Genomic DNA, 15,736 nt, shown 5'->3' with positions numbered 1-15,736 from the left:
CTTCATTTAATTTGACTTTTTTTACATTTCACATACCCATATTTCACATGTTTTTCGTTGTTATTTGTCTTCAAATATAAGGTCCTCATTGTATTATCTTCGTTACAAATGAATGTTGATTTCGCTTTTCTTAATGCATCTTTTCATATGTTTCAGGCAAATTTGTTTTCCCAAAGCTACTTTAAGGGTTCATTTGTTGCCTGTGACGATTTTTGCTTCGACGCTCATCTGTTCCCCTACAAAATTTGCTGGACTGTTAGTCAGGTTTGTTTCTTTCATGCGCTTCTTCAATATCATTCTTCTTATGCCTTTCATTCTTCTTTTTATGCTTACCTTTTTATATTCTGTTGAATGATTTGGTTGAATGAGGGTTGCACCTTCTTTTCTTCTGTAGCAATTATAGTTTAGGTTCAACTTTTAAATCAAATTGTCTGCTTTACTTTTATCCGAATTTTTCCCCTTAAATGTTAACGCAACTTCTCATAAATACCTTGGCACAAGTTTATTCTTTTTATATTGTTTTTTCCTTTCTAACATTTGCATTCAAAATCAATTTTCACTTAAAGGCTTTATCATGACAAGTCGCCGCCAACGTCCACAACCCGACCATCACATACAATGTTATCCTTATCCAACGGCTATTTTTTATGATGATTCTTATCCTGTTACGGATGACATCTATCCTGTTATGGATGAGAGTTTTGTTGGCGTTTCTAGCTCTTTGGATATTGAAAGTGCCCACCAAAATCTTTTTCATCGTGATGCCCATATTGGCTTTCATTACGAAGATCCCTCCGCAATTGCCTCATCGTCTTCTGGACCAAGTTTACGATTAAAAAGTCATGGAATTGAACATGCAAATATGGTATCAAACTGTCAAGCTGAATATCAGCCAATTAATGTCCCCTCAATGATTCCTGACCAATATAATATCATTGGTCAATCTTCTTATCAAAAAAAAAAAGAAAACGTTAGCTATTTCAACATTCTTAATCCTTTCTTTAAATTCGATTTAGTTTCTAAATTCTTATGATTTTAATCCTCTTTTTCTTTTTCAAATTTCTTTTCACCTCAGGAACCTTGGTTAAACCCCTTGATTTCGGTGATAAATCATGGAAATGTCACCATTGCAATGCTCTTTTTTGGCATGCAGAGCGTTTGGCACGTTCATCAAAGAAAAACCCCTCCTTTACATCATGTTGTGCTAATGGCAAAATCCAATTGCCTGCTGCTCCTAACACACCTCAATTTCTAGATGATCTTTTAAATCCTGACAAAGGTTCATTGTCCATCAAATTCCGGCATAACATTCGTGCTTATAATTCAATGTTTGCTTTCACTTCAATGGGAGCACAGATTGATCATACTGTCAATTCTCAACCAGGGCCATATATATTTAAAATAAATGGACAATGTCATCATCTTATGGGATCATTGCTACCAATTGATGCTGAATCACCAAGATTTGCACAACTATACATCTTTGACACAGACAATGAAATTGCTAATCGACTACACCCTTTTAATAATGATAATTGTCAATCATCTTTAGATGAAAATGTTGTCAACAAACTTATTGACATGCTTGATTCTTACAATGCATTGGTTAAATTGTTTCGTCAAGTTAGACATAGACTTAACAATGATGAATTCCCGAATTTCAAACTTCGTTTAATTGGGAAAAGAGATGGTGACTCAAAGCAATATGATGATCCTTCCTCTAATGATGTATGTGGTTTAATTGTTGGCGATATTGGAGAATCACAAACTGATAGAGATATTATTATTGAAAGTTATTCTAGAAATCTCCGCAGGATCTCTAAATTGCATCCAAAATTTATGTCTCTTCAGTATCCACTCTTATTTCCTTATGGTGAAGATGGCTATCATACTGACATTTTATTCACAAATCAAGAGCATTGTACTCCTTCAAAACGTCAAAAAGTTACAATGAGAGCATATTATGCTTATGTCATTCAAGAAAGATTAGGAGATAGTAGTACACTTACCAAAGGCGGAAGACTTTATCAGCAATTTTTAGTTGATGCATTTATGAATGTTGAACAAGAACGCCTTGATTTCATTCGCTCAAACCAAGAAAATCTGAGAGCTGAATCTTATAAAGGTGTCCAAGACGCAGTTTTAAGAGGTGATGTTAATGGTTCAAGTACTGGAAAAATCATCCTCCCCTCTTCTTTAACTGGAAGCCCTAGATACATGATTAACAATTATCATGATGCAATGGCTATATGTCGTCATTATGGTAATCCTGACCTTTTTATTACATTCACTTGCAATGTCAATTGGCCTGAAATTCAAAGAGAAATTAAAAAAAGCCGAAATTATAAAGCTGAAGACAAACCTGACATAATTGCAAGAGTATTTCGATACAAACTTAATGATATGATTTCATTCATTAAATCAGGACAGCCCTTCGGGAAAACAATTGCTAGTATTTTTCTGTACTTATTATATTCCTCTTATTGTCTTTATTCAATGTAGTCTTTTTTTAAATTTCTTTTCCCACTTTGTAGATGTTTGTGCTGTTGAATTCCAAAAAAGAGGCTTGCCGCACACTCATTTATTGATTTGGCTAGCTTCTGAATACAAATTTCGATCACCTAAGGATGTCGATTCAGTTATTTCTGCTGAACTGCCAAACAAAGCAGATGATCCTTATTGCTATGCAATTGTTTCAAAATTTATGCTGCATGGTCCATGCGGGATTGCTAGCCCAAAAGCCCAATGTATGAAGGGAAATAAATGTTCAAAAAAATTCCCTAAAAAGTTTAAACAATCAACGGTTTTCGGTGAAAATGGCTTTGTTTTTTACAAGCGACGAAATTTCCCTGCGTCATTTGTTATGAAAAATGGAATTGCTCTCTCTAATTCCTATATTGTCCCATACAACAAAGAGCTTCTAATCCGTTATAATGCTCATGTGAATGTTGAAATTTGTTGCCAATCAATGCTCATAAAATATCTTTTCAAATATGTTAGCAAAAGATCTGATAGGTGTCGAGCTGTTATTCAAGGTCAAACAAACGATGAGATTCAGGCTTATCTTAATTGTAGATTTGTTTGTCCTTATGAAGCTGTATGGCGACTCTTACAATTTCCAATCCATTCAAGAAACCCAGCAGTTGAAAGACTTCAAATACATTTGCCAATGCAACATTCTGTTGTTTTCTTTGGAAATCAAAACTTATCTTCTGTTTTAAGAAAAACTGGTCTCAATAAGACAATGCTCACAGGATGGTTTGATCGGAACAAAGAAGATGTTGAAGCAACACAGTTATATTACTCGCAATTTCCAAACAAATATGTTTGGGATGCTAGGCAGAAAGAATGGATTTACAGAACAAGAGGTTTTTCACTTGGACGTATAACATATGTGCATCCTGCTGCTGGCGAATTGTATTTCTTAAAGATGCTTTTAAATCATGTTAAAGGAGCTACAAGCTTTGAATATCTACGTTGTGTCTCTGGTATTGTTTATCCAACCTTTCAACTCGCCTGCAAAGCACTTGGTCTCCTTGATGATGGCAAAGAATGGGCTGAAGCTTTTTCAGAAGCTATTTTAACTGCTTCCTCCTTACAACTTAGGCAACTATTTGTCAATGTCACTCTATTTTGTCAAATTGCTAGCCCCCAAGATTTGCTTGATCAATTTTGGCACACAATGCATGACGACATTAGAATCAAGCTATCATCTTTCTCCCAACATAATCTTCATTTCAGTGATAATGAACTTAAAAATTATGTTCTTTAAGAACTTGAACAACTTTTCAATGCCTTGGCAACATCCCTCAAAGACTATAATTTACCCCTGCCAAATGATCGTTTGATGTCTGAAATTAGAAATAATCTCCTTAGAGAAGAACTCAATTATGATATTTCTGAACTTCGAAGCAATAATGAAGCATCAATTTCATTGCTTAACACATGCCAAAAGAAAATTTATGATCGAGTTATGGAATCAATTTCAAAAAATCAACAATCTCTTATTTTTGTTTACGGGCATGGTGGCACAGGGAAAACTTTTTTATGGCATTCACTTATTAATAGTATTAGATCAAAAGGGTTAATTGTTCTTGCTGTTGCATCATCAGGGATTGCATCTATTCTACTCCCTGGTGGTCGCACAGCTCACTCAAGGTTTAAGATTCCTCTTGCTATAAATGAGAACTCAACATGTGAAATAAAAAAAAATACTCATCTTTCAAGGTTGATTGAAACGACAACACTTATTGTATGGGATGAAGCTCCTATGAATAATCGCTACTGTTTTGAAACATTGGATAGATCATTACATGATATAATGGGCCAAACTGGTCATTCCAATCATAACCAACCTTTCGGTGGGAAATCTATTTTACTTGGTGGGGATTATCGTCAAATTCTCCCTGTTATACCTGGAGGAACAAAAGAAGATATTATTAATGCTTCCTTAAGTAGTTCACCACTCTGGCCAAAATTTGAAATCATGTTGCTAAAACAAAATATGAGATTGTCAATTGATGGTCTTGGTTCAGATGAAATCAATGAAATTAAAACATTTGCTAAATGGATTCTTAAAATAGGTGACGGAGACCTTTGTGATATACCTTTTTTTGATGAACTTGATGAATCTTTGATTTAAATTCCATGTGATTTGCAACTACATACCTCCGGTGATCCAATTAAAGCTATGGTTTCAGCTATTTATCCCAGCATTGAACAACCTGCTCTTGAACCATCTTACTTTAAAGAAAGAGCTATTATCACACCAAAAAACATTACTGTTACTGAAATCAATAATTTCATACTTGGAGTTACACATGGTCCTCAACGCATTTATCTTAGCAATGATTCTGTTGATGCATCTTCCAGTGATAACGACAATATAAACTTATTATATCCATTGGAATTTATAAACCAACTTGAGTTCAGTGGTGTTCCTTCGCACATTCTTGCTTTGAAAATAGGAGAGCCAATTATGTTGCTGAGGAATCTTAGTCCAATGATAGGCTTATGTAATGGAACACGACTAATCATCACACAACTTGCTGATAAAGTTATTGAAGCTCAAATTATAACAGGCTCACACATTGGTGACCGAGTTTTTATACCAAGGATCATCTTCCCAATTAATGATGACAAATGCCCATTTACAATCAAACGAAGACAATTTCCAATACGATTATGCTATGCTATGACAATCAATAAAAGTCAAGGACAATCATTAAAATTTGTTGGTGTTTTCTTAAAGGAGCAAGTTTTTGCACATGGCCAACTATATGTCGCTCTTTCAAGAGTTACATCTAAAAAAGGTTTAAAAATCATTTCATGTGACCAAGAAGGAAAACAACTTGATTATGCTAAAAATATTGTCTACAAAGATGTCCTCAATTTATTGCCAAAAGGTCTTTTTCCCATTCAAAATGATTTCTTATTTCTTCAATTCTAGCTTAATTCTTTTATATCCATATTGTCAACTATTTTTCAGCTATTTGTTTTCATTTATGTGCATCTTCTTTAATTTTTGCGACCTATTTGTTATTTGTTAAAGATGTATGCGCATTATTTTAATATTGCCTTCATCATCCACATCAGCTTATTTTTGCTTTAATTCTGCAGATTGATGGCGGTGCCTTTGAAAAATATCAAGAAATATCTTTTTTATCCATTAATCCAAGCCAGAGTTTGTCGTGTTTGGATACCAATGCAAAATGGACACACAAGTAGCTTCAATTGTCTTTTGGTTGACCACCAGGTTCTCAAATTTCACACACTATTTACTCAAAAAAATTTCTTGTTTTATACTTAGATGTCCTCTATAAAGTTCATCATCTTATTTACTTTTAACTTGATATCATTTATAATTTATAATCATATGTTTCTCTGCATGTATGTTTGTTTGTTTTCTTACAATTTTCCTTGGGAATATATATATAGATCATCTTAATTCCTTTCCATGTATAAATTACATTAAATACGCTACCATCTGTATTTAGATTTTCTTCGCATGTTGTCATAATTTCTTTTTCCATTAAATACACTATCTTATTAGCATTCTTCAATTTCAACCATGTCTTAATAATTCTAATATTGTTTTTCTACACATTTTTGCATCGTAGGGCGGAGCTATACAAGGATCATCCAAAGCAAGAGATGCAGAATTTTTCAATCTCAACATAATCGAAGGTTCCTATATTGAGATTAAAGACTTCTACACCTACGAAAATCGAGCTGCTAATATTGTTGTTGATCATGAAGCAATTATTGACTTAAAGTCTGATACCAAGATAATGCATCTTGATTCTGTTAAACATGATGTGCCGCGATACCATTTCAACCTCACTGACTTTGCACATGTCTTAACCAAAGGCAGAGGATCAAGAGTTCTTACAGGTATGAAAAAGATTTTTTTATTGAAAATGGCAAAAAAATGCATTATTTCGCTAACCTTTCAATTATTCTAGATGTTCTGGGTCGACTTAAAGGAATCCAGCCAATTGAAAAGATATTAGTTCAAGGTCACAGACTTGAAGATAAAAAAAAGTTCATCATTGAGAATATAAGGTATTTCCACTGCTAAAATTGCATTTCTAACTTATGTTTTCCATTGTTTTATCTAAAAATTCCAAGTTTCAAACAGAGGAGAAGATCTCCGAGTTACTTTATGGGGAGACGTTGCTCGAAGCTTTGATGATAATATCGTTAATGCGCAAGAATCTCCCATAATTGTTGTCTTTGCCGGGTTTCGAGTTACAGAATTCCGAGGTTTGCTGTATTGTTTTTAATACGATAGCATCATACCATTTTTGCCTTTGTTGCCCAATTGTAATTTTTTCTCATTCATATTTGTTACTTCTTTTTCTCTTACTTGCATTCAGGTGCAGCAAATTTAACTGGGACTGCTGCATCACTTTGGTATTTCAATCCAAATATTCCAGAAGTTCTGCCATATAAGCAATTGTAAATCCCTCTTACTCTAAAAAAATTTTCCATTTCATTTTCGCTTAAGCAATAAATATTTATTGTTAACTATTTGAAATTCTGTTTAATTCAGTTATAGCCAGGTGCCGCATGATGTCCATAAACTTCCTCCATCTTTGAATGCTGTTGTGTCATTGGATCAACAAATAAATGAAAACCGGAAAACAATTAAAGAGATCTTATGCATGGATCCACATCAACATAAGGTTTCATTGCTAATGCTTGTGCGTATTCTTTTAACTGTATTTTTTAACTTCTATTCTCACTTCTGCTTTTATCAACGCAGAATATACGATTCACTTGCATGGCATCTATTACTGATTATGATCTCTTTAATGGGTGGTGGTCCAAAACATGCCCAAAATGCACTAAAACACTCTCAGGACCATCGGACAACCTCAGATGCTTTGAACATGGAACTCCAGACTCTGCACCAATTCCATCGTAAAAAAATCCAATGCCCACATTATTGTTTCGTATAGATTTATTTCTTCATGAAATTAATACATTTATATTTTACTCCATTACAAATAACTATTGATGTCTTGGTGCAGGTTCAAAGTTAACTGCATTGTAACTGATGACAAAGATGTCACAAACTTCTTCTTATCTGGAAAAACTGCTGAGAACTTTTTCAACGCCTCAGCACATCATCTGGTTTATGACAAGAAATATGTTGATCCTTATACAGTCCCACCACAAATGACTGAAGTATTGAACAAGATGAAAATCTTTCAACTACGTTTCGGGGCTTATAAATCAGCAATCAACAGATGTGACATCTTTGTTACAAATGTTTTTGACGAAGGCATCAAACAGTCTTCAGAGATTCAATCAGAACAATTTGGTGCTGGGTCCTCAACCACTCCTACAACCATTACTATTGAAGACTCATCAATAGTTCAAGCGGACACGCTTACTCCAATAACACCACCTGACAGCACTCCACCATCTCAACACCAAGAAGACAGTTACCGCCTAAAGGCTAAGAAAAGTTTAGATTTCACCGATCCTCATTCAGAAAAAATGTAAGTTTCGTTTTATTACACATATATTTATATTCTCATATTCAATACTTTTAATCATTGCTGAACAATTTCATGCCTTTACTTTCATACATCACCTGCATTCCCTATAAATAAACTTCCTTATAAAATAATATTCTCTGTTCCTTAATTTTGCAGTCATCTAAAACAGAAATCAATCATTCTCGATGAAGAAGATAAACCACAAACTAAAAGAAACAAAGACAACCTTTCTCCATCATCAAAGGTCGTTTTGCACACCAATTATCCATTCTTAATTTTTGTTACTTAAGACACATATGCATTCTTAGTTTTTGTTACTGAAGTTCATTCAAAATGCATGATACATTCAATATATATACTATATGATTAGCTTTGGATTTTTTGAACAATGCAACTCAAGATGCATGATTATTATTAAACTTACTTAAAAAGGCATAATACACTAATGATTGATGTTTCTTTTTCTTATAGATGCACACTGATGATTTTTTCTCTTCTACAATTGACATTATTGCCTAAATTGTTTTTATTATTGTTAAAATTGTGTATTAATTGTTTTACTATATCTTATAATGGACTTTAAGAATGAATATAGTCCTTAACATATTCTAGATTGAATTATGCAATTGATTGTATTGAAAATGGATGTGATTATGGATGAGATGTTACTCAGATTGTGTGCAGGTTGTGTTATGAATAACTTGGGATCTCCCGATATAGGGGAAACTCTGCCAAAATTTCGTTAGAAATTTCGGCGATATGAAAAAAAAATTCCCATACTTCATCTACTCTTTTTATAAGTGGAAACATTAAACAAATTGAACACCTACGAGGAAAATATTTAGAGTTGTTACTGATAATGATTCATTTTCTGGTATTCATTGTTTTCATCTAAATGTTTATGTTACATCTACTTGAATTGTTTTATCATTCGTCCCATTCGCTTTCTCCAAGTACATATATGTATGTATGTTTTATCTATACATCCAAGTCTTCTCTTCCTTTTTTCTAATGTCTACAATGATTTTTACAGCATATGATATTAATTTTTAATTGTTTCTTTACTGATTTGCTGCATTTATTCTTCCATAATATTTGCTGAAATTTTTGAATGCATGACTTAATTTCTTCATCATTTCATTTGCGAATTTTATTTTTTTCAGGAAGATTAACAACAAAATGATATGTCTCATTTCGAAGGAGGGATTTCACTTCGTTCTGCACCTCAACATCCCTCTATTTTGCACTGATGTACAAATTGTATAATTAGCACTCTTTTGTCATCTTTTGTGACACTATGTATACACCAAAAGATGTAATTTATGTTTACAAAACAAACTCTTTTATATTGTAGTTCTAACTTTTATATTATAAGTTTATTGTTTTTAATGTAATTATATAATATTATATACGCAGCAATGCCCGCGGCAACGCGCGGGCATATAGCTAGTTATCTAGAAAAATAATACAAATCTTGTAACTAGCACATAAAAATACGAACTCTAAAGTCTGAATCTAGAAAGTAACAGTAGCTCCCCCCCCCCCTCTTTATTGTGGTCAACAGCAGCATCTGTCACGTACGACAATAGCAAAACCAGCTCCACCTTCAACCAAGTTCGATCCGGCCAACTAGCTACGGCACGCACGAACCGAGAGCAACCACCGCCTATGACAGACAAGAAATAGCTGCTGCTTTTGTATGACAGCATTATAGGCCTATGAAACTGTAGTTCATATGAGAAAAAGCGAGGACTTTTTTCGTAAATGCATGTCATTATTATCAATGGAGTTTAAGAAGGTATGTGCCACCTTTATGGGTCTCTTGTGTATGTGTTTTGGAAAGCCCACCTGAGCTTTAATGATTTTATTTTTTTGTTATTGTTATATCGAGTCTCAGCGTATAGACTTGTTATTCCTGTAATGTTTTATCTATTTATTGGATTTATAGGATATTTAATAAATATAAAGATTAGTTATAATATACATAAGCTGACCCAAACACCCGAATTAAAAAAAAAAAAGTCACTGGACGATAAAAGAAAGTACAGGTGAGGGTACGGTGAAAGATTGATTTTATTTCTCTGGGCTGCCTTTTCCCTAGCCTAGTATAGAAAGCGTGATCGAGTTGGGTAACGCAAGGATATCTCCTCCCTCATTCTTCTTGTCTTGCTCTTGCTCTTGCCCGCTCACATCACATGCGCCCACATCCCATATGCCCTTCTCACTCACGCACGCTGGCACTCTTCAAATTGAGCTGTAACTGTAATAATGACACCAGAGAAGCCGGGGGATATAGGAAATTCACTTTGGCTGAAATAAATATCAAGACGACGTCGTCCAGGACCTGGTGCTGTGCTGCCTTGAAAAGCGCCATTAGAATTACGTTTCATGAAAATTTAATTTTTTAAAAAATATTTTTTATATTTTAAATTTTCTTTAATATATTTATGTAAAAATTAATTTTTTAAATAAAAAATACTTAAAAAAAACATTTCCACACCTACAAACACTCCAATTTAACTTTGACTTTTTTTATATAAACCCCCCCTACTGGCACTGCGCTCGCTACCGCTATCAGATCTCTCTCACTCTACTGGATCTAAAAAAAAACACAATGTCGACTCGCTTCATTTTCCTCCTCTCGCTCACCGCCCTCCTTCTCTTCTCTCAGCTCTCTCCCTCTCTCTCTAAACTCCAAAACGCTGCCGCCGAAGATGACGATGAGGATCTTAGTTTCCTGGAAGAAGAAACCGACGCCGTTCCTCACGGCCACGGCCACGACCACGACCACGACCACTACCCCGATCCAGACCAATTCGACGAAGAATTCGACAACGAAGATGACCTCGACAACTACTCTGATCTCGATGATTCCGAATTGGATTCTTACAAGGAGCCTGAGATTGACGACAAGGACGTCGTCGTTTTGAAGGAAGGAAATTTCAGTGATTTTGTGACTAAGAATAAGTTTGTGATGGTGGAATTCTACGCGCCATGGTGTGGTCACTGCCAGTCGTTGGCTCCCGAGTATGCGGCGGCTGCTACGGAGTTGAAAGCGGAAGAAGTGATGTTGGCTAAAGTGGATGCAACGGAAGAGAATGAGTTGGCTCAGGAATATGATATTCAAGGCTTTCCTACTGTTTATTTCTTTGTTGATGGAGTACACAAGCCTTATCCTGGCCCAAGAACCAAGTAAGTGTTTGTGTTTTTTTTCTTTCTTTTTTTTTATATAAATTTACGATTGATGTAATCGAATGCAATGTGATGTAGAGATGGAATTGTGACATGGATCAAGAAGAAAATAGGACCCGGTATTTACAATATAACAACAGTGGAGGATGCTGAACGTTTGTTGACTTCTGAAACTAAACTTGTCTTGGGCTTCCTCAACTCTTTGGTGGTACGCTTTGCTACTTTCACTATTTTCCGGTTTGGTTTGATTTGGTTTCACAACAATGCATCCTGGTTTTGTTTCATGTCTTTCAACCTATGATCTGCGTTACAATTTGAAATTAATCGCTTCAGTGTCAAGTAGCAATTTCCTTTCTCACTGTGGATCATTTAGGCAATTTATGCTCTGAATTTTGCATCATATTCAAAGGTACAGATCTGCTGTGTAGAACATGTGTTAGCTTTTTTTTTTTTTTTGCAGAAATAGTTCTGACCATGAATATCAAATTTAGAAATGGAAAGACCACAACTCATGAGCTGATTCTTGAATGGTTTTCACATCTTGAGATTATCGTAGTTAGAACATTATGTGCATTTGTTCTATAATTGATTCTATGCTAGTTTACTTCATAAAAAAAAACAGGGTCCTGAAAGTGAGGAACTTGCTGCTGCTTCAAGACTTGAAGATGAGGTCAGCTTCTACCAAACTGTGAATCCTGATGTGGCAAAGCTTTTCCACCTTGACCCACAAGCTAAACGCCCAGCTTTAGTCATGCTTAAGAAAGAGGCTGAGAAACTGAGTGTTTTTGGTTTGTTCTTCCCTACTCCCATTTTTGTTGGAGCTCTTAAAATTAATCTTTTAATAGGCATTGCTCTTATATATAGTTTCTCATTCTGCAGATGGTAATTTTTCCAAGTCTGAGATAGCTGAATTCGTATTTGCCAACAAACTGCCATTGGTGACCATTTTTACTAGGGAAAGTGCCCCTTTGATTTTTGAGAGTACAATTAAGAAGCAGGTTTGGATACACATTGCTTTGTTTTGGACTTCTGAGTGCAAGTATGCTGTTTCTAAAAGTGTACTAATCTGAACAATGGTCCCATATTTTCTTATTCTCAGCTTTTGCTGTTTGCAATTTCAAATGATTCAGAAAAGGTTGTCCCAATTTTTCAAGAGGCAGCCAGATTATTCAAGGGAAAGGTAACTTGAGTTCAATAACCAGCAACCTTCATTTTAATACCTTTTGCTGCTGATACTAGACATGCAACTATTTTTTAGACAACTTTGTGGGATATAACTGTAATATATCATGGACTGCAGCTTATCTTTGTATACGTGGAAATGGACAACGAAGATGTTGGGAAACCTGTGTCAGAATATTTTGGTATCAGTGGAACTGCCCCCAAAGTAATTTTTCTTCTCAGTGCGAATTTATGATACTGATTGTTGGTGATTTCATATGTTTGGTGCAATTGAAGCTTTTGTTGGTATCAATTTCTATCTAGGTTCTTGCATACACAGGAAATGATGATGCTAAAAAATTTGTACTTGATGGGGATGTTACCTTGGACAAGATTAAGGTGGGAACTTTCTCCTTATGGTCTTCAATTTATATTCAGCTTTAACTGTGATTGGGTAATGGTTTTTCTTCTTCTTCATGCATCCATTTGTTCGTTCATAGGTTGCTTTTCCTGCTATTTTGATGAGTTCAATGAACAGGTATGCCAATGCCAAAATCTGTAACATTTTGATCTTTTTATCTTCTCTCAGGCTTTTGGGGAGGATTTCATTGAAGACAAGCTCAAGCCTTTCTTCAAGTCGGATCCAGTTCCTGAATCAGTGAGTTGCTAGGTTTTGTTTTCTCAGCTAGGTTATTTATTTAATCATTCTTTTATTCGAGAAGAACTAATTGATTTATTTTATTTTGTCTTATTATCTGACATTTTTTATGGTGTTTGATTGTTATAGAATGATGGGGATGTAAAGATAGTGGTTGGGAATAACTTCGATGAAATTGTTTTGGATGAGTCAAAGGATGTTCTTCTTGAGGTATTGTTGCAACTGATAAATGCATGAATATACCCATTCTCTTTTTGGTTCTTTTTACTTGTGCGCTTTCTAAATGTTTGTTTGGTTTACTAGATCTATGCACCATGGTGTGGGCATTGCCAATCTTTGGAGCCAACATACAACAAACTTGCCACACATTTGAGGGGCATTGAGTCTATTGTTATAGCCAAGATGGATGGAACAACAAATGAGCATCCCAGGGCAAAGGTACTTGTATTTCAATTTGATCTATGGCGTGGGATTTGAAAATGCCAAGAACTTGTTTTGCCTTTGGTTTTTTTAATATAGCAGTTTGTCGTTTTAAGAACTTGGATTTATAATAGATGAGTGTCCTTTGTGAGTAAAATAATGTGGGGATAAACTTCTATGGAGGATTAAATTCAGACTGGATACCCATGGTTTCCTACTTATAATTGCCCAATGTTGGGAGCCTTAAAATGCCTAGGTATGTACCTTGAATGCCACTTGCAACCCCTAGTTTTTACCTGGAGAAGTCAAACTCAGTTGAAGACAGGTGAATGAAGTTGTTTGACCAGAAACTAGTAAACGCGGGGTTTACTTTATAGACCAACTTTTACAGGAGAGAGGCTTGAACTAAAACCTCTACTGTTCCAAAGCTGTTTGTGTTGGAGCATGTTTATATTTCGTATATTTTAAATATAATCAATTTTACTTAATTTGTTTTTTCCTGGTTCAATCTCTGAATCTTTGATCATCTCCATTTTCCAAATCAATGATTGGCAATTCTGAAAACATTGACTTCTATATAGATTGGAAAGTGGACTGTTCAGTACTTTTCCTTTTCAATTCAATGCACAATAAATTTTTTTTTTTTTAATGGTGTTGGAGTGCAAAATCTCAAAGCTAAAAGTAAGAGGGAGTTTGTAGTGAAATTCTACTCACTCATTTTTTCTCCATGCAGTCGGATGGGTTTCCCACGCTCCTCTTCTTTCCTGCTGGAAACAAGAGCTTTGATCCAGTAAGTGGCTGTTACAAATTTGACATTGTGTTTTCACTATGGCTTCTGCCCATTATAGGATTTAAATTTGGAGTATGTTTTTGTGATATGTTTTGGATAATTGGTGTTGGGCAGATCACTGTGGACACTGATCGTACCGTGGTTGCATTTTACAAGTTCATCAAGAAACACGCATCGATTCCATTCAAGCTCCAAAAGCCAGCTTCAGCATCAAAAGCAGAAAGTTCAGATGCCAAAGACGGCATTGAGAGCAGCACGAGAGATGTGAAGGATGAATTGTGAGGATCTTATGTGCTTGGCTAATTTATGTATCTTTTAAGGTTAAGGCAGTAGTTTCAGCAGAAAATAGAGCGAGTAGTGTAAGAAATATCCAAAGGAGAAAATCTATTGTGACCACCAAACCTACGACACCCCATCCTCAGTGAAACTGACTGGGAAAAAATTGAATTATGTATTATCGTTCTGAATTTTGCTTCGTTTTCTGAAGGTTTTCAGGAAGAGTTTAATAAATCTGGGCGTCTCTTCCCTGGTTCATGTTATGTGCACTTGTCGAGCAAATGAATTTCCCAGATCTATGTGGGTTCTTCTACTTCTAGTCATCCCATGCGCATTGGTTCTGGTGGTGGGCTCTACACGAGTGGAAATTGAATTTCAAAGTTTTTAATTCCTAGGCAAGCAAAGCTAGTTATACGTGGCCGAGTTTCCTGGAGGGTCGGAAACAATGACGTCCCTCCTGATCGGTCAACCACTCAAGTCCCCATTGCAAGAATGGCAGTGAATACGACCATTTTGCTCCACCTCCCCTTTATTTGAATTGTTTGAATCCATCACCCATCACCTTTTTTCCATGGTTACCGGACTCGGGTTGACCTGGATCTTGGCAAGGTCTAAGGTAACTAAAGGCTAGGCTTGCAATTGTTCTGGTGAGTTCTATCTCATTTATGAGGTTGATGAGGTAAAGCTATGACCTGATTAAAAAAATATATATATTAATATATATAGTTTATGATTATAAGAAAAAAAAAATATTATTTTAATGTAGAATAAAAATATTTGTGGTTTAAATACTTCAATTTAAAAAGAGATGATAATATTTTTTTAATATGAAATAAAAAAACCTTTTGAAATAATCATTTAAACTTTATTATTTACAACATGTATAGTTTATATCCTTATGTATTGTTTTTTTAACTTTTTCATATGGGATATTAAAACCTTAAGCATTTTTTTTAACTTTTCCATGTTGACCCGGGTCAACCCATGTGATTAGGAATTGAATTTTTAGTTGGGTCAACCCTCAAGAAGGGTTTGATAGCTATGTTTTTTTCTACCTCCAACCTCGGGTGAATGATTTTCTTTACACTATATACATAACTCAATTTAAATTTAATTGCACAGGTGGCTCGCGTCACGTCGCGGGCTGATCTATTTATTTTTTCAATATAAAAAAATATCAAGGTGATGTAAACATTTTTGAAAAAAAAAATATGATTTTGGTCAATAACC

At 34.9% G+C, this 15,736-nt stretch overlaps 1 protein-coding gene across 1 annotated transcript; it reads left to right on the top strand.

The window, feature by feature from the left end:
* The first annotated feature begins 10,559 nt into the window (after positions 1-10,559).
* On the top strand, positions 10,560-14,769 carry LOC133680077 (protein disulfide isomerase-like 1-4). The gene is made up of 12 exons (XM_062102893.1): positions 10,560-11,201; positions 11,280-11,409; positions 11,824-11,989; positions 12,081-12,199; positions 12,301-12,381; positions 12,502-12,588; positions 12,687-12,761; positions 12,952-13,020; positions 13,150-13,230; positions 13,324-13,458; positions 14,174-14,230; positions 14,345-14,769. Exons 1-12 carry the CDS (start codon positions 10,624-10,626, stop codon positions 14,510-14,512), a joined length of 1,746 nt encoding a protein of 581 aa, XP_061958877.1. The 5' UTR covers positions 10,560-10,623; the 3' UTR covers positions 14,513-14,769.
* Positions 14,770-15,736: the final 967 nt, after the last annotated feature.

Source organism: Populus nigra, chromosome 19 (genome assembly GCF_951802175.1).
Source record: "Populus nigra chromosome 19, ddPopNigr1.1, whole genome shotgun sequence".
In the NCBI taxonomy this organism is placed as follows: domain Eukaryota; kingdom Viridiplantae; phylum Streptophyta; class Magnoliopsida; order Malpighiales; family Salicaceae; genus Populus; species Populus nigra.
Note: the sequence above shows the minus strand (reverse complement) of the source record. Positions and strands in the feature narration are given on the sequence as shown.

What these genes read in the sequence shown, in the direction of transcription:
- LOC133680077 (XM_062102893.1), top strand. Translation starts at nt 10,624, where the DNA reads ATGTCGACTCGCTTCATTTTCCTCCTCTCGCTCACCGCCCTCCTTCTC. An exon ending in TATCCTGGCCCAAGAACCAA is followed by an intron (nt 11,202 to 11,279) that starts GTAAGTGTTTGT and finishes AATGTGATGTAG; the next exon opens with AGATGGAATTGTGACATGGA. An exon ending in GCTTCCTCAACTCTTTGGTG is followed by an intron (nt 11,410 to 11,823) that starts GTACGCTTTGCT and finishes AAAAAAAAACAG; the next exon opens with GGTCCTGAAAGTGAGGAACT.